Source organism: Chinchilla lanigera, unplaced genomic scaffold (assembly GCF_000276665.1).
Source record: "Chinchilla lanigera isolate Chin_1 unplaced genomic scaffold, ChiLan1.0 scaffold00009, whole genome shotgun sequence".
Lineage (NCBI taxonomy): Eukaryota > Metazoa > Chordata > Mammalia > Rodentia > Chinchillidae > Chinchilla > Chinchilla lanigera.
Genome location: NW_004955410.1, coordinates 2,780,843 through 2,799,102, shown reverse-complemented (window position 1 = coordinate 2,799,102; position 18,260 = coordinate 2,780,843). Strand labels below are relative to the sequence as shown.

Below are 18,260 nucleotides of genomic sequence, written 5' to 3'. Positions count from 1 at the left end.
ACAGTAGCTGACTACAGCAAGTTTTCCTGCATGCATTTGCAATCAGATTCTGAAAAAGTATGTTTTTAAAAGATCAATTAAGGCATCTGACTATATTTCTTAATTTGGCATAGTTGGAATTAATTAAAACATTTACCAAGCCTCTGTATTATGAGAATTAAAATAAGTAACATTTATGGATGAGTTTTTTAAAATGTAAAATTCTGAACATAGTATTTCCTATGCCCTGAGACACCTGTAGAACTGCAGGTATGTCACTGTCTTAGAACATTGGTTCACACATCTTACAGCACACCTTGAAGCAATTGGAAATGCCTGGGCACCGGGAAGCTAACGAGAGGCTCTCAAGGAAAGTGGCAACGCGCCTTTGATCACCATCCAGTGATATCAACCGCTGTGTCAGAGAACAGCTGGCAGCTTTTTCTCCTCAGACTTGTCCATAAATAGCACAGTCAAAATGGAAATTGTGGAAGAAAATCATGTTTTGTCTTTGATTTTTCAGGAAGATCCAATATGCCATCATTTAGGAGAACAGCATACAAATGGAACACACTAACCCATAGAAAAACTATACTGATTATCCCATAGCTTGAATTTATCATATAAAGATCTCTGAATTATCATGACTTGTATAAATTGTTCACCATTGTAAGAGAGAAGATTAAGGGAAAAAAAGGAATTTTCCATGACTGTCACAACTATTAATGTACATTAACTATTTTTAATTTGTATCAAGGAATAATCAGTATGAAAAACTATTTCTGGGGCCGGGGAAATAGCTCAGCTGCAGGAGCGCTTGCCTGGCAAGTGCAGGGTCCTGAGTTTGATTCTCAGAACCAAAAAAAACACAAAAACAAGGAAAAGTATTTCCATGTTACTCTTGTGGAGAGAAGATCTCTCTCTACAAAAACAAGATACTTGTCTGAAGGACTTATTTTTGTTTGCAAATAGAAATTACCTGCTGAACAACTAAACAAAAGCTGAGTGGGAAGGACCCAAGTAATAGTCCACAGGATCCTCTCCCCACCTCTCGTCCTACCATTCGGTCAGGAAACACTCACACCGGTCTGTCCCTGCGAGGGAACCCAGACAGTGTTCTTTGTGTCTCTTTTTACCCCCAGTCTGCCACATTTGGTGAGATACTCAGGAAATTGAATATGTAAATTTTCAGCCAAAACCAATTCTGTAGTCTTTTTTAAGTCAAATATCAACACACATGAAATATTATTTTACCTAACATCATTCCTCCATGGATGTAAAACACAAAAATGTAAAGGGGAAAATAACATTTTAAGTCCTAAATGTGAGCTTAAAAACTGCAGAGAGGAGAGCCTGCAGAGCCTTCACTGCGCATGTGCGCAGGAGCAGAACACCCAGAATAAAGGGGGAGGGGATTCCCACAATGACACAGGCATCCACAAGGTCTGGGAAGCTGATGTCCGGCAGTATTGGACAGAAAGTAACGTCACGCAAGAGAAATCAGTAAAGAAGTAAATAAATAAAATACAAGGATGGAAGCTGGCAGGCAAGCACTGAAATCTGTCACGGTATTACCCTGTCAAAAACAGAGCACTGGAAATATTGGGGAAAATTCCAGAAACGGGCCACATAGCAGAGAACTTGGGAGCCTGGTTTAGGAAGTTCCGCTTTATAAGTATGATGCCAGCATGGAGCTGTTACCTTAGGAACTCCATGAGGAAAATGCTATTTTCTTGTAGGTTAGAGAAGGAAGAGGTCAGGATCCTGAGCCAGCAGGAGCCTGGGGTTCTAGAAATAAGGACCTGGACCGAGTGGTGGCTTTGAAAATGAAAGCACAGTCACAGTCCCGGGGACTCTAGGGAGGGGAGGTGGAAGAGGTCCCTAGTATTTCCGAGTTACCAGGTGTTTCTTCTGTGCAAGAGAGAAATCTTTTTCTATGTCTTATACCCTGGGAACTACTGTGATGAGCATGGCACACTGTATATTGACTGCTGCCATTCTCTTATTATTTCGTTGTGAAATTTTATTTTTTCTTAAAGTAGTCTATGGTAAATGTTTAAATTTTAAAAAACCACCACAGTAAAAGACACACTGCCATCAATCTCCCTCAGCACGCTCCCTCACTTCGACTCCTTCTCCCGTTCCTCTGGCCACCTTCTGAAGCAGGTCTGGAGTCCTCTTTGGGTAGTGTCTTTATGAAGTATGTCAAAAAAAGTATGGTGAATACTGCCGCCAAGCTCCATCCAGCAGAGAGACAGACTCAGCGAAAAACGAGACACGGTGTCCACATCCGCCTTACTCACCAGATCGGGCACCCTGTGACGTCTGGCTCCTCCCCGAAGTCAAAATGACCTTAAAATGTGAATGCTTTGAACGGATTCAGGACACGGAGGCAGCAAGAACAGTGCAACTAAAGACCCTCAGGGAAGAGGACTCCAGAGCTACTGCAGAAAGTGGAAGGACAAGGATAAGTGATCTGAAGTTGGGGAATATTTTAAGGGAGATTAAGGGCCACATGCCTTTTACTGTAGTAGTTTTATGCCTTTTACTGTAGTGGTTTCTTTTTAATTTAAGCATTCACTGTATTTTTCAATCATACCTCATATGTACACCATGAGAAGGGGAGCCCAATAAGATCATTTTTGTTTTATGCTGTTTTCATTGACTAAGTAAGTTTCTCACCTGGTAGTGTTAAACAGTGCAAATATCACTGGGTTCTTCTGATCTCTGGTGTGCAGCAAGAAAACATCCTCTGAAAATCAAAGACCATCCCATCATTTCCTGTCCTTAGTCCTCTTGGCATGCAGAGAGAGTATATGAACATGGAACAAACTAGAATTTATTGTAGACTTTAAGATATCTATCTCCAGAAGCACCCAGCAAGCGCGAGGGAAGTATAGCCAGGTGAGTGGCCCTACTGCGGTGGGAAGGGGGCGTCCCAAGGCCGAGCCCCAGGGAGACCAGAGGGGGCGGGGCTTAGCACAGGGGGACCAGAGGGGACGGGGCTTAGCAGCCGGTCAGGCTTTGTTCCTGCAACTTCTCTGCCACCACCAGGTCACAAGGTAAAGCGAAAGGAACGGAAGTTTGTCCCAGGTTAGCCAGAGGTCAGACACTCCAGGAAGCAAGTGTTCCCTGTGTGCTGGAGACAGTGAACGTTAGAGAGGCATGCGACCAGGGGGAAGTTCAGTTCTCCCAATGATTTTTACCTAGGTCATCAAAATACGTGTCGATCGCGTTCGTGCCTGGCACGGAGCACACCAGCCTGGCTTTCAGGAAGGTGGTCCACTTGTTCACCAGGATCCTCTGCCCGCCTGCGTCATTCTGTGGGGACAACACACGGGCCATGGGTCCCAAGAATGCTCCCCAGGCCAGATTGGGTGTGCTTAGGCCTGTACTGGCCAGAACTCAGCTTTTTAAAGTATAGGCTGGGAAATTTAGCATAATCCTCAAACACTATTAATAGGTGGAAATCACTACACTTAAAAGGAGACACAAAACAGTTTTCGGATTGGGACCTCCTCGCTTGTCAGTGTGCTTTTACCGCGGTGCATTAAACATATTTTCTGGGTACTAAACCCTATTAATGCAGTAGCTTCGCCCAAAGTTGTGGCTTTTATGGTAATTTTCTTTTTTCTTTTTTGTGGTACTGGGGATTGAACCCAGAGCCTTCACACTGGGCTACATTCCCTACTCTTTTCTTATTTTTAATTGTGTGGTAGGGTCTCTTCAGTCACTAAGTTGTTGAGGCTGGGCTCAAACTTGTGCTCCTTCCGTCTGCGAGTGTGGGGTCACACCTGTGCACCACTGCCTATCCCGGCGATCTGGAAGGATCCGTTCCCTTTCCCCTTTTAATAAAGAAGGCTTGAAACGCACACACACAAATACCCATATTTCACACTTATATTACAGGCCATGAACACAAAGTGCACATGTATATATATATATATATATACAGCAAGGCACCGGCTACATGCCTTCTTAAGCACCCGCCCCAACGCCAAAGCAACCGTGCATTTCTATTAGCACCCTCCAAATACCTTCTACTAAACTGCTTTGCTGTCAAGCACCCTGCTTGAATACATAAAACAAACTATAGATTTTTTTCCTATAGAATCGAACTGAATTATTCAGACAGCCGTGTGCATTAGTTAGACTGAGAACTAAGAAAAAAAAGATCTGGATTACGTTCATTTAAAAACAGCTCAAACTCCTGCTTGGACGGAAACTGACTGGTCACAGGCCGCGTTGGAGCCTGGCTTGGAAGGCAGGGCGCACGCTGGGGTCAACCTGGGCTGCACACGGATTTCCCTGGGGCGCAGCAAGGGCTCCGGGAGCAGCGAAGAGGAGGTGGCAACCCTGCCCCGCCCCGCTTACCACGCACAGGCGCCCCACGCGCGCGAACAGCGCCTGCGCGCCGCGCTCCGCCTCCTGTGCGCGCTCGCGGAAGAAGAAGTAGGCCTTGTCGTCCGCGCGGTCCTCGTTGTCAGGGACCAGGTACGCGCCCACGAACTTGGGCTCTGCGGGTAGCAAGGGGAGAAGAAAGTGAGGGCGACAGAGCAGCAGCTCGCCTCGCGAAGCTGCGCTCTGCAGCTTCATTTTGGGGAGAAATGCAACATTTCCCTGGCAGTGTTTAGCCAAACATTAGGAAGCACAGAGGCGTCTCCGTCGTACGTGCAAATCAGCAGACCTCGGGGAAACAGTCGGTTACAGAAATTCAACTGGAAAATAAAGGCGGGAGAGAAATTCTGAACCACGGCCCAGCACAAGTGTGCAGTCAGTGGGGTGCGGCCGGCCGGGGCTTGGACCTCGTGTGCACCAGTGCGTGCACCAGCACGTGTGCACCAGCGCACCTGCACCAGTGTGCGTGCACCAGCGTGCGTGCACGTGGCCTGTGCCCCCGAAGCCAGGGCTCCGCGGTGCTCAGCCGCAGATCACCATGAGAACCTAGCTTACCGAGGATCACTTCCGCCTTAAAGTGCTGAGTTCAAGTTTTCGTGTTTACAATCTAGGCCATTTCAGTAAATGACCTCTTACTGATAGTCTAGGAAGTATTTTAATGATAACGAGCTGTTCATAGCATTACACAATTTCATGCTCGTAAACGCTCACCATGAAGTGACGGTTGAGCTCCTCGATGTGCCCGTGTGACAAAAACAAGCGATTCCTCACAGAGAACTGTATCGCAGTTACAGTGTCTACTCCTAGGGTTTGTCTCTGAGCGCAGTGCGATCCCATTAAAGCAGTTAGCGTTGAGAAATGGATACGCAGACATAGAACTTATTGGATGATTTTAAAAAACTTTTCATATATTTGTTTTGTTTCCTTCTTCATCAGAAACTTAATTTCTCTGCATTGCTATGCGGGTAAATTGGTTCTATAACTGAGCCCCTGCGTTTGGACGGAAAATGACAGACACTTCAACTGTATTTGTAGCTCAATTATACGGCCTTGAAATGTAGGGAAAACACCCTGAAATCTGCACATAGGGAAAGCCAGCACCCTCTGCATGGCCGTCTGCAGCCCCTTGGCCCGCTTGTCACGGGCCACCCCCTCCTGTTCTTCCCGGTCCCTGGCCTGTCCCCCTCTGTCCCTGGCCTGTTCCTGGCCTGCCCCCCTCTGTCCCCTCCTGTCCCTGGCCTGTACCCCTCTGTCCCTGGCCTGTCCCCTCCTGTCCCCCTCTGTCCCCAGCCTGCCCCCTTCCCTCCCCCCTGCCCCCACCTGTCCCTGGTCTGTCCCCTTCTTTCCCCACCTGTCCCTGCCTGTCCCTGGCCCATCCCCAGCCTGCCCCCCTTCTGTCCCCCCCTGTCCCCCACCTGTCCCTGGTCTGTCCCCTTCTGTCCCCTTCTGTCTCCAGCCTGTCCCCGACCTTTCCCCCCTCTGTCCCCAGCCTGCCCCCCTTGTGTCCCCCCCTGTCCCCCACCTGTCCCTGGTCTGTCCCCCTCTGTCCTTCCTGCCCCCCTCTGTCCCCGCCTGTCCCTGCCTGTCCCTGGCCCATCCCCGGCCTGCCCCCCTTCTGTCCCCCCCTGTCCCCCACCTGTCCCTGGTCTGTCCCCTTCTGTCCCCTTCTGTCTCCAGCCTGTCCCCGACCTTTCCCCCCTCTGTCCCCAGCCTGCCCCCCTTGTGTCCCCCCCTGTCCCCCACCTGTCCCTGGTCTGTCCCCTTCTTTCCCCACCTGTCCCTGCCTGTCCCTGGCCCATCCCCGGCCTGCCCCCCTTCCATCCCCCCCTGTTCCCCACCTGTGCCTCTGCCCCCCGGGCCCCGGCCCACCTCGCAGCAGGCGCTCGTCGTCGGGCTCTGTGCGCACGTGGCCCAGGCGGCCCGGGCTGCGGGTGAGCGCGGCGTCGCGGCCCCAGTAGTCCCCGTAGAGGCCGGTGAAGAGCTCGCCACCTGCACGGAAAACCCGGGAAAGCAAGTCAGGGCCTGTGCCCCGAGGACAGGCTGTGAGCCAGCACTGCACGTGGCACTTTCGGCCTTTAACACGCGTGAACCCAGGACGTCGCCACCCGGCGCTCAGGGCTGCGGGGACCGGAGACTGGCCCCGACGTGGCCGCCCACCACAGTGGAGGCCGGCAGCCTGCTCGGCCACCTCCTCGACGTCCTGCTTCAGCGGGGAAGGAGCGCGCACCCGATCACCGCGAGCAAAGCACTTGGGCGCGGAGCTGGCAGATACTAAGATCCGATCACTCCACAAGGCCTTCCTATCGCTGGGCTTCCTTGTTGCCGTGGTTACGGAGGGCTAACGTTCGTGTGTGCTCGCTCCGCCCTCCTGGGTCGAGAGATTGCTGTCATAACATGATGTCAGCGCAGCATCCGAGAAGTCTGTCCAGGCTGCGTGCGACCCCGCTGCCCGTGTTCACCAGGGAGCCCGGGCGGCTGGATGACCCTCCCCATACCGCACGGTGGCCCTCGGGGACAAAAAGTAGACCGAGGAGCTGCAGAGTGCAGGCGGGGCTGCAGAAATTGCCGTGCCTTTGGACTCAGAAGTAGAGGGGTCAAGCATAGCTTAACAGAACAGGGAAACATCTCAAACTACTAGAAAATCTAAGGGAATAACCTAAACCCCAGCAAGACCAGCACCCGGCAGGCACAGGGACCCGGGTCCTGTGCCCTCGGCTGATGCAAAGCAGTCACTGCGCCATCAGAGCTGCCACTGTCCGGGGCGCCCGGAAGCAGGTGTACTTCCTGTCCCAGAGAAGAGCTCTGGCCCGTCACTGGGGACAGTGACCTGGGGGGATCATTTCCTGAGTCAGTGTCCTACAGCTTGGGGTGGGGGTCTAAAGATATGGAGAGGATGACTGTATGATAGGCAGCCTGTGTTTTCTGGATTCCAAAAATCTGGAGTATGTCTATATATGCACACGGTATTTACAGGGCTTAAACGTTTTAGAGAATTCAAATGAATTTTACTTCCAATTCAACACATTGAATTACACAGTAATGTAGGGATTAGGATTACTTATGTGTAGATACAAACACTTGACCAAATGTATACATGGAATTTAATAGAATTGAAGTTTCTTGAGTTTATTAGATTTTTAAAAATTATTTAAAAATTTATGAAGGTTTCTTCCCTAAGGTAAGACCTTTAAAACTTTTAAAGAATTTAAAAGATTAAATGTGTTTGCATGATTTACAGTTTGGGGAAAGGAATCAATTGAGTTATACATAAGGTATTGTGTAACAAAATTTATGTTCAACTTGGGTTAGCTAGCCTTTTTTTAAAGTGATGATTGCTTTCATTATTTCAGATTTAGAAATAAATTTATGAAATACAAATTAATCTCGAAGATTTAAAGAAATGTTTTAGAAATATTATTGTAATAAGGTCTATTTCATTTTTAAAAGACAAGCAATTCTAAATAGCTTTGTTTTTCTGTTCCCCAAATCCACTGTGGATGTGTAAAATCTAGGGTATAAATGAATGAAATCTAAGTTTCCCACAAAGGAATTCATTGCTGAACTATATTGTTACATGAGAGACAAAAAAGACAGCAACGTAGCTGTGGAGGAATCTCAGGGCCGAGGAATCAAGGTCCACGGTGTGTGCGTGCAACACAGGTGTGATGCAGGTGTGCTCATGCTCCTCACTCAGCTTTTTACATGTCAGAATTTTGGACACCACACTTGAAAACAGAGATATATTGGTTGAGATCTTCTTGTATACTCAACATATGGTAGTGAGAGGTATGATAATAGGGAAAATAAAAACTATAAAAATATACAAAATCTAGGCTTCAGAAAACAATTTGGTGGAGAAAAGTTATATCAGAACTCTTATCTAAGCATAAACAGCCAAGTTGACCCATAAAAGAAGAGACTGACTATTAAAACACCAGAAAGAGGATTTATCTGAAATATTTTTGTTTCATTTATTACAGGTGAATTACATTTTTCGTTTAAAGCACGAATGCCACCTTACAAAATGACTCCAAACATTATTTTTCTTCCATGTACCTGGCTGAATGTTTAATGCATAATTTGTGTGAACATCAAATTTCTTAAAAAATGAGTTTTCTGTTAGTTTTTGATATGTGTTGTAATTCCTTAAAATATTTTAGAACTCTAATTATGATGGATTACTATCTTTGTATTACCGCACATCATTTAGACCTTTAGTTCAAGGTTGTCTTAATCAACGCTGTAAAATTAACTAAAAATACTCCTTCTAGCCACTAGAGGGCAGCCATGCGATACCAAAAAGCAACCTATCTGGCTGGTTATCTACACAAAAGATGATATATTTCCAATTTTACTTAATTTCCCTTTCTGCACTCAGATAAAAGAAAATAGTTTGTGAACAATTCAAATAACACAGTATGAACTGTACTATTTAAACTTCAAAGAAGTTAGACAGGTGCTAAAAACTATGGCCTCTGTAAACTGAACCAAATGTGTTTCCCTTGAGAACGCTGGCTTCTCAGGAGGCAGAGACGCTCCTTTCAAATCCTATCACTGTGAAGAGAAAATAACCCACGTGATGACGGACAATCGTTACGCCTCACCAGATACTTTCCTAAGGAAAGCCGGAAGCAAGATAACACACTCATTAGGACTAATGATTAGAATGCAGCCTTAGGTGCAAATAATACCTAGTCACAGCTGAAGGAGTGAATGTATGCAGTGTCATCATAAAAACCGAGACTTTTCCTATTACTGAGAACTACTTGAGAGTCAATATTTTGGTGTTCCGCATTGTATAAAAATGACATCTAGAGAGGTCATATTTTCATGAATTAAAAAAAGAAACAGTTTTATATAAGGAATGAAATACATTTTCAGGTTCTGGTGATGAGAGCAGATTTAGCCAAGGATTTAGTTTTCGATCTGTGGAGCTATGATATTAATCAATGTATTATCTAGGCCATAGATGTAATTGCTATCTAATCTGTTCTGATATTCTGAATGTACGTGATCTGATTTTGATGTGATTGACTGATTGTGGTATGGGGGATTAAACTCAGGGCCTTCCACCTGAGCTACATTTCCACCCCTTTTTACTTTTTATTTTGTAACAAGGTCTCAGTAAGTCACTGAATTGTCCAGGGTGGGCTCAGGTTTAGGATCCTCCTGCTTAACCTCCTGGAACACTGCTGAGATTACAGGCATGTGCCACCACACCCGGTGACTTTTATGCCATACATTATTTTTCACTATTACAGTACTGTCTTCTGATGATAATCGATGTTCTGTCATTTTAGGTCACCGAGTATGATTATAAATTTTAAAATTAAACAAAAATTGGTGGGTACTTTATCATTGTGATGCTCAGTAATAATTTCTCTATACAGATAAAGCAATAGTGGAATTAATTCTGCACTGGAAATCTAGGAAAACCAAGTGGCCCAGCCCAGCCCCCTGCTGAGTCACGGTGACTCCTCCTGGGCCCGCCGTTCTGCCTGGCATCTGGAAAACAGAATGTGCTGAGGAAACACTGGTCGAATCAGTGCCAGGTCAGTGAAGTAACAAACGGACCCAGAGCTCCTTTGTGTTGTTAGGAAATCTCTGAAATATAATATAAAACATTCAGGATAAGGCTATGATTTTTGGAATGTCTTTGGGGAGAAAATACCAAAAGGAAGCTGTCAGGTATTCACATAAATAACAGAGATCTTCAATTTTTGTTCCTGAGGGACATTATGTTACTTGATAAGTTGAAATCATAAATCCAGGACCTAGATTTTTTTTCTACCACTTGTCCTCAGTAGCTTCAGCCACGGAGGACTTTATGTAGATCAAAGGACGTGTACATAAATTGCTTACTTGAAAGAGAGACAATCGTCTGATCCTGAGCAATATGCAAACATAAGCCCACTCTGAGAAATCCTAAGGCAAAGTACGAAATTCAGATAATTTTCTACATAACTTCTTCTTTCTAGTATAAACTCTAATTGAAGCCAACTCAACCTACGACGTTGTCTTACTATTTTATGACGCTAGTGGAGAGCTCCAGTCACACACTTATTACCCGAATTTTATTCAGCACACTGGGCTACAGATCGTTATCTAGCAAGAAGCGTTCCCGGTGAGTTTCTCATGGCCGTCTCTCAGGTGACTCAACTGTTCGTCTTGTTCATATTTCCAATGCCCACTCTACCGCCTAAAGTGACGGAAACGTGGCAGCCTCAGGAGCAGTCTCAAGCTAAAGACCAGCATCTGCGTGCCCTACAGCCGCGCTGAGCTGTCTGCGGGTCTGAGGAGCACATGCGGACTTGGACGAGCTCTGTGCCAGCTGCTCTGGCTGTCACCTGCTCTGGCTGTCACCTGCTGTGCTTGTCACCTGCTTTCACCTGTCACCTCTCTCGGCTGGCACCTGTTCTCGGCTGTCACCTGTTCTGGTTGTCACCTGCTCTGGCTGTCCCTGCTCTGGCTGTCACCTTCTCTCGGCTGTCACCTGCTCCGGTTGTCACCTACTCTGGCTGGCACCTAGTCTCGGCTGTCACCTGTTCGGGCTTCGGCTCACTGCTTTGCTTTCGCTGACAGGATCGCTGGCCTCTTTAGGAACGGGGCGCTGGGCGCGGAGGCAGAAGGAACGCGGGTTTGCAGGCGTCCGCCTTCCGGGCCCGCTCTGCACCTGCGCTCTGAGGGCGACCGAGGGCCCAGACACCGGCCCGATCCCGGGCCAAGCGGGTCTGCCCAGGTGGGTGTGCGTGCGGCCGAAGAGCCCCGCCTGCTTCTTCGCCTGTCCTCCTCCTCCCGCACTGGCCTCTTTCTTCTTCCTCCTCCTTCTTCTTAAGTCTCGTTCTCCTCCTCCCTTCTTCCGAATCCCGTGTCCTCCCGCCTCTCTTCCCCCTGCTCCTCCTCTGCCTCTTCCACGCGCTCCTCCTCCTGCTCTGGGGTCTGCTCCTCCTGTGATGTCCAGGGCATCACCAGCCAGGCGTCCCGAGGGCGCAGGAGGCGGGCGGCCGGGGACAGGTGGGCAGCGGGCCCTGTGCGCCGCAGGGCAGAAACCAGGCCCCTCCCGGGGACTGCAGCCTGGAGGGGATCGCTCGGGGTCCAAGTCGCCCACGGTTGGGGTGAACCCAAGGAATGAACCAGCACACTCACCACGCTTGTAGAGATTATAAAGATATGTATTTTATCTTCGTTTGGATTCTTCATTTATTTCTAATATTCAATAAGTCCTTCTTTGGGCCAGGAATATTCATGTACAACTCTGAATATGAATATAGTTAATCTAAAGGAAACGTTTATTTGAAAACATTTTAACGTTATCAAGAATTTGAAATAATCACTTTTGCGTTCCCTATATGTATAACTCCTTTCCACTTCACCAACGTATACATTTAATTCTAGAATTGGTAATGAGTTGTATACTCACAAAGCTTTTTTTTTCAAGCTAAAAGAGAAACTTTCAGTGACTGCAACTTCATAGTTATATTTCTAATGAAAAGTGAAATGGGACAAAACAGGTAGAAAGAAATTCCTTGACTTTAAAATGTCTTACTGCTGGCTATTTGTTGAAATAAAATTCAATAAGTCTTTAACTTGAAAAGTATCCCTGAAAATGCTTCAGTAACAGTAACGTTTCCCATCAAATTATCAAAAGTGTGTGACATGCTCCTGGGGTTTCCCCCATCCACTGCACTGTGCATTTTGGCATAGTTTAATTGCTACAGTTGCTAGGGTTGTCTCCCCCTTGGAACTGGTAACACAGCTGATGTGTGAAATGCAATGATAAAAATCCCTGGCAACAGGATTGAAAGGGGAAAACATGAGGGACCCCAGAGTTACTGAAGTTATTGTCAACTTAGAATATTTCATGAAACACAGCTGAGGAAAAGAGACAGGTGAAGTGTTTCCTGCTATGTGAGATACAGGATATATGAGATACAGGGAGTATTTCCTAGATTTTGATTTGGCCACTCACCTAATGATAATTTACTTTTATTTCACTTAGCAAGGTGAGTGCTACATGTCTTTAATAATTTGAAAAGCATAGGTAATTAATATTGCATCAATTCACTTTTTACAAAAATTGTTTCAACAGTTTTTAAAGCCAAGTTGTGATGGATGCTCTGTGTTACTTAGACGATTAGTTTAAAATGCTTGAAATACAGTATTAGGAAATGTATTTGGAAGAACGTGGCTGAGCACACACAAATACTGTGGCATAGGAGCTTTTAAGGATGCCACAGAGACAGACTCTTATTACAAAGTGGCATTTGAAAAACCATCCTGATCACTATGTGGATTTGTTTTTATCAGCTTCTGAACATGCAGGGCATGGCTGAGGAAGAGACTTGTTTTGCTCCTTTAATCCTTTTTCTTTTTTTTTTTTTTTTTTTTTTTTTTTTGTTTTTTTTTGGTTTTTTTTGGTTTTTCTCTGGTACCGGGAACCAAACTCACGACCTTGCGCTTGCCAGGCAGGCGCTTTTGCCGCTGAGCTAAATCCCCAGCCCCCTTTAATCCTTTTTCATAAAAATGGTTGTAAGTGCTTAACATTTCACTTCTAAATGAATTTTAATACAATTGTGATTTTTCAACTGGCCTTTTGTCTATCAAATAACCCCTAATATTTGCTTGCTATTTCAGTGTTCTTTTCTTTCAAGCAGTCTGAAGTCAACTGAAATTAAAATTGCAAGTTAAGTGATGAAATTACGTAGGACATTCTAATCACTAAGTGCTTGCTTACCTCTGCGGCCTTGTAGTTTTATCAACATTGTCACCCGTTTGAGGGTGTTCACGTTACGTCTGTCTGCACTTATGTCTGCACCGCAGCGGGCCTTACACATCAGCATAAGGCTTAATTAACAAAGGAGGAGTGGGTCTGGAGGTGGCTCCTTTTGCCAGAGTCTTGTTTTTCCCATCAGCACAGCACACGTGTGGTCATAAACCCACACGAATGCCTTCTTTCCCTGGCAGGCAAGCTGCTGCTCGCCGCCCGCCAGGCCCCAGGCAGGTAGCTGCATCTCCGCAGCCCGCATTCCCACCGCCTTTCACTTGAGGGAATTATTTCTACTTCCCCTCCTTTCAAGAGCTTCTGGCTCACACGGGTTATCGGGTTTCCATTCCAGCACTGCCTCCGTCCTACGGCGCTTGAGTGATCTCTCCAAGGTACTCGGGGATAAAAGCGAGCGGATAGATGTGAAGAATTATATTTTTATTCCTTCTCTTTGGAGGGATTATGCTGTAACGTCTGTGTTTAGCTTGGAGGGCGCTTTGATTGGATTTCTCTTCTGAACAAGCGAAGCAGCCACCCCGATGGTGAGCACGTCACATTTCAGCACAGCGTAATTCGGTTTGGAAGTTCGGTGAGACTCCCTTGGAAACGCACCTTCAGCAGTATTTCCTCTCTGAAAAACCCCGGTCTTAGGTTCCTGGCTTCCTGCACACACAAACTCCGGGGAGGTGGAATGTCAAGTGGCAGGGGAGCCGCAGAAGTTACTTTTCACCTTCTATACAAAGTGTTAAAGAGGAGCGCTCCCGTCCTCCTACGCTCCTCAGGTTATACTGGCAGAAGCAGTGTGTATTGTACAATTCTCCACCCGAGAGGCTGCAGTTTGTTCAAGGAATATGTTAAAATGCATTTATTTTGTTTTTTTAGAGTTCTTGGCGAGCTTTCCATTCAGCTATTATTTATAGAAACTCTATTCCATGCAAGAGACTATATATACAGCAGCAGACAGTGGAAAACGACTGTTTTTAGATATACACAAAGCTTGATTGTAAAAAGACTGTGAGTTTAATTAAATACCTACATTTTAACTCACATCCTACTACTTTCTTTGGAATCATAGTGTCCATAGGCCTGACATTAACCAAAAGCGTGATTTTCAAGGTTTGGATGCCTATCAGGTCCAAACTACTACTCAGCCATAAAGAAGGATAAATTTGAGTCACTTGTCAGAAAACGGATGCAGCTAGAGACCATAATGCTAAGTGAAATAAATGGGAAAAAAGAGATTAAACATCTCATGGGTTTTCTTATATGAGAAACCCAAAGTAGAGATAATGTAAAAGCAACTTGGAAGGTAGATGGCAGGACATGGGAAGGTGCGCTCTGCACAGCTGGGAGGGGTTGAGTAAGGGGCAGGGGCGGGCTGGGGGGGGGAGGGGAGGGGAGGGGTGGGGAGGGGAGGCCTCAGCTGTGAAATGAAAGTGCAGCTGCGTGTGGGGTGCACCCATTTACTAGGTATTGCAGATGTGTATCAGTGAAATCAGAGCCCCTTTCCTCATATTCTGTTCGCTCTCTGCACATCTTTCACACACACACGAGCACACACACTTTCCTGTGTGTGCACACTCACGAAAATGCTTCATGAGGGAATTCAAAATACTTTACAGCAATAATTTTCTTTATTTTTTTCTTTAAAAATCTCACATCTCCTTATTCAAGATCCTCAAAAAAACTTAATCACTATGTGAAATTCTCATCTTAAATCCCTTTCAGATTGTGAAGCTAAAGTCCAGCATTTCCCAGAATGAGCTAACATGAGAGTTTTCTTCATAAATCTGTATTTTTATAAAACTTCACTTTTCTGGGCTGAGATGGGAGTGGGCAGTATGGCCGGGGGAGGCCCCTGGAAACCAGCGATCTTCAGTAATCTGGGGACACAGACTCTATGCACACATAATAGCAGGTGGCATTTGCATTAACCCAAATCAAGAATAGCATGTTTTGTTTAATCACCAGCTGCGGGGCTATCAGCTTATTTAGAATACAAACTCTCTTTGGGGCTTTCTAGACTGTCATTTTCTACAAAACCAAAAGAGTATTATTAACTATACAGTCTGCAAATAAAAGAACAGTCCATGCACATCTGTGCCACCTACAGATCCTTCAGAATAAACACATCTAAAGTTAAGGAGGAAGCAACCATTCCAGTTAGCATCTACAGGAGGTGTCACGGATGGCTTCCTTGAATTTTATACTTACAACTCTCATCTGTCCACACCATCACTGTGTTAGAATACTTGGAAAGGTGAGCCATTTTCAACCCCAAATAATACAAGGACAAAGGAAAAGTGAGTGTTATATTTAGAGTGAGGTCCTTGGTTTCCTCATCTGATACTGAATGAAACTGAAATCTAGATTAACATTATTATCTTTTTCTATTATTCTAGTGTGTATATTTAGTGAGCATTTGGGCTGCTCAGAATCTGTATTCTATTCTCGATTAACAAGACTTTACATAAATACTTTTGGCATTCTCAATCAAGATGAATTTCTGCAGAATTCAATGGGTAAAAGAAAAAAGGTACCCAGAGGAAAGCAATTAAAATTCCCTAATGTCACAGGGTAATTGAAAGGTAAAGAATTAACCTATGTTAAAACATTGGTGTTCCTCCAGCTAAATTTTTATCAAGTAGTCACATAACAGCACTTTGTAAACAGTAAATGGTACTGTGTAAAATGTCTCATATCAGGTATTATGCGACAATTTGATTTTTCCTTTTCAAGATGAAACACGCATATTTCCTAGCATCTGGGTTTACTTTAGGTGTCAAATTGCTCCAGCTAACATGGCTTGAAATTTAATCTCGTCACTCCCAGTGTGGTAAATAGATGCGGCTAGGTAAAGTGTATAAAGAAACCCCAAAGAATGTACTAAGGTTGAAAAATATGTTTCAAAATCATCATGGGTGCCACCCTAGTCTGCGATGAGGATAATTACCAATCAAGGTGGAGACGAAGGAGGAGCCGGGATCGAAAGGACATCTGCCCCTTCCTCGCTCTGATCTATGCGACTCCAGGTGAAATACGGGCTCCTGGAAAGGCGAGTGGAAAGCCATTGTCAGTGTGCCAATTTCAGTACAAATTCAATTGCTTTGATGAAACATATTAAAACAAATATTCCAAACACACTACGAGTGACATCAAATGACTCAGGAACTAACTGGACTTTGTAAACAAGCATGAAGGCTCTTCAGGCCTCTATGAAAATCTCATTCTTTAAAAGTGTGCAAGTGATGAAAGAAATTAGCAGTTGTTGTCACTTGATCAGGAAATACTGGTCATTATGAGATTTGTCAGTTAAATATGCCAAGGCAGTTGAAACTCCATAAGAAAATGTCAAAAGGAGATTCAGTGACAAAAATGCATCATGATTATATACCAAAAATGCCTAAGTGTTTGTCTTGAAAAATTTAGAAAGTAATAACAATAAAAGTTACTCTCAATAATCCAGAATACTTATTTTCAATCATTTATATTTATCATACATTCTTTCTATACACATTAAATGTTTAATAATTTAAAAAATGATTAATACATTATTACTGGGATATATGAATCAAGTGCCATATTATGTACACTATTACATTTTATTTTTTTCATATAAGGCTTCACAAGAACAGGAAATTAAATAGAAATATTTCCATAAGATACTATTTTATCAGCTCCTGTTTCAAGGATATAACCACAGATTTTTTTCCTGAATGTTCCCAGAATTGAGAATTTCCATTAGTGGACTTTTTTTATGATTAACCTCCAGTAAGTGCAAGCAAGTTATTTAGGAAAGTAACAGTAAGTGTCACTTTTGAAAGTTTGTAGAAGAAAAGCTAATGTGCAGTAGAAGCTGCTGCTGCTGCTGCTCACCATGGTGCCGGTGAAGAACCCTGGCAGCGGAGTCAGGAGCCTGCGCACAACCCCGAGTGCAGAGTGGCCACTGGAACTTGGGGCTCTCCTTTGGGACTACGTCTTAACCTTGCTGGTCATCCTATGTTTTCTGCACATCATTTGTTCTGGCTTGGTCTTCCTTTCTTATCTGACACACTGTCCTTCTCTCTACAATGTTCCCAAATCTCTACCCTGATACTGCTATTTGAAAACCTTCCAGTAAGTGCTGACTTCTGCTGACCGCTGTGACCCTCCAGTCCTGTCCCTGGATTTGAAGCACGGAGGAAGCCCTAATGTGGCCTCTGCTGAGGTGTGGCTAAATCGGTATGTCTAGCCACAGAGTTTTATCTCTTCAGTTACACGCCACAAAGTAGAAAGCACGAAAGGCAGTAAGTTGAGAAATGTCTGTGTTCACTTCATATAGATGGCAATTTGCAAAGGCAACAACACTGTTTTGTCCAAATGAGAAGGGATCATAGGTCTGTCTGGAAGATTTCACTCAAACGTGCAGCACAGGTCCACAGCGTTATATGGAGGGAGAGATGAAGCATACGGATCTGACACCTGTTTGCCTCTTCAATCACAGCTACTTCATAAAATTTTTGAAAAAGAATAGTAGGTAACATATACATTTTCTATTTGCTCCAATACCGTCAAATGTCAGGACCATTGAAAGCTCAGGAGAGAGAGATTAAACTGTTTGAAATCAAGGCTTTCTACAGGTTAACAACAATGCTCAACTTTTCATCTCTACTTACCGATGAAGTTGCTTTATCAAATGGATGCACAGTACTGAGATCCCTTAGGTACCAAAATTCAAAGTGAGGGGTAAAGCAGTGCAGTGCTCATTTATTTAAGGGAGTGCAATGCATTTGTCTACATCGAAGCTGTCAAGTAGTAAAAGAAACCAAAAATGCGAACTGACAAGACTCCTACACTATGGAGAACCTCAGAGTGCGGGTAAGGGAAATAGGCACAGTTGTTAGCAAAGTGATAATTTTTCCTAAGCAGACATCATAATCTAGGATCCTGAGGACACTGCTCACTTGTAGATTTCAGAATGTGTCTGTGGTAATGAGCGCCCAGTATATTGGCACCTGGGATACCTCCTTTAGGGAGAGGTTGATTAAGTCAACAGGAAACTTGATTCACCAGGAAACCCAAAATCCTAACATTTTACAAATAAATAAGTGGAACCAGAATCATTCAGAAACTTTTATTT

At 44.8% G+C, this 18,260-nt stretch overlaps 1 protein-coding gene across 1 annotated transcript in view; it reads right to left on the bottom strand.

Moving 5' to 3' along the window:
- Sema3e (sema domain, immunoglobulin domain (Ig), short basic domain, secreted, (semaphorin) 3E) overlaps positions 1-18,260 on the bottom strand; it is a gene marked incomplete at its 3' end in the record, with an annotated part of 98,238 nt that overhangs the window by 32,118 nt on the left and 47,860 nt on the right. The window contains 5 exon segments of the mRNA XM_013510666.1: positions 2,662-2,731; positions 3,186-3,300; positions 4,354-4,496; positions 6,247-6,366; positions 16,095-16,188. Of these exon segments, the coding sequence (XP_013366120.1) occupies positions 2,662-2,731; positions 3,186-3,300; positions 4,354-4,496; positions 6,247-6,366; positions 16,095-16,188 (542 nt within the window).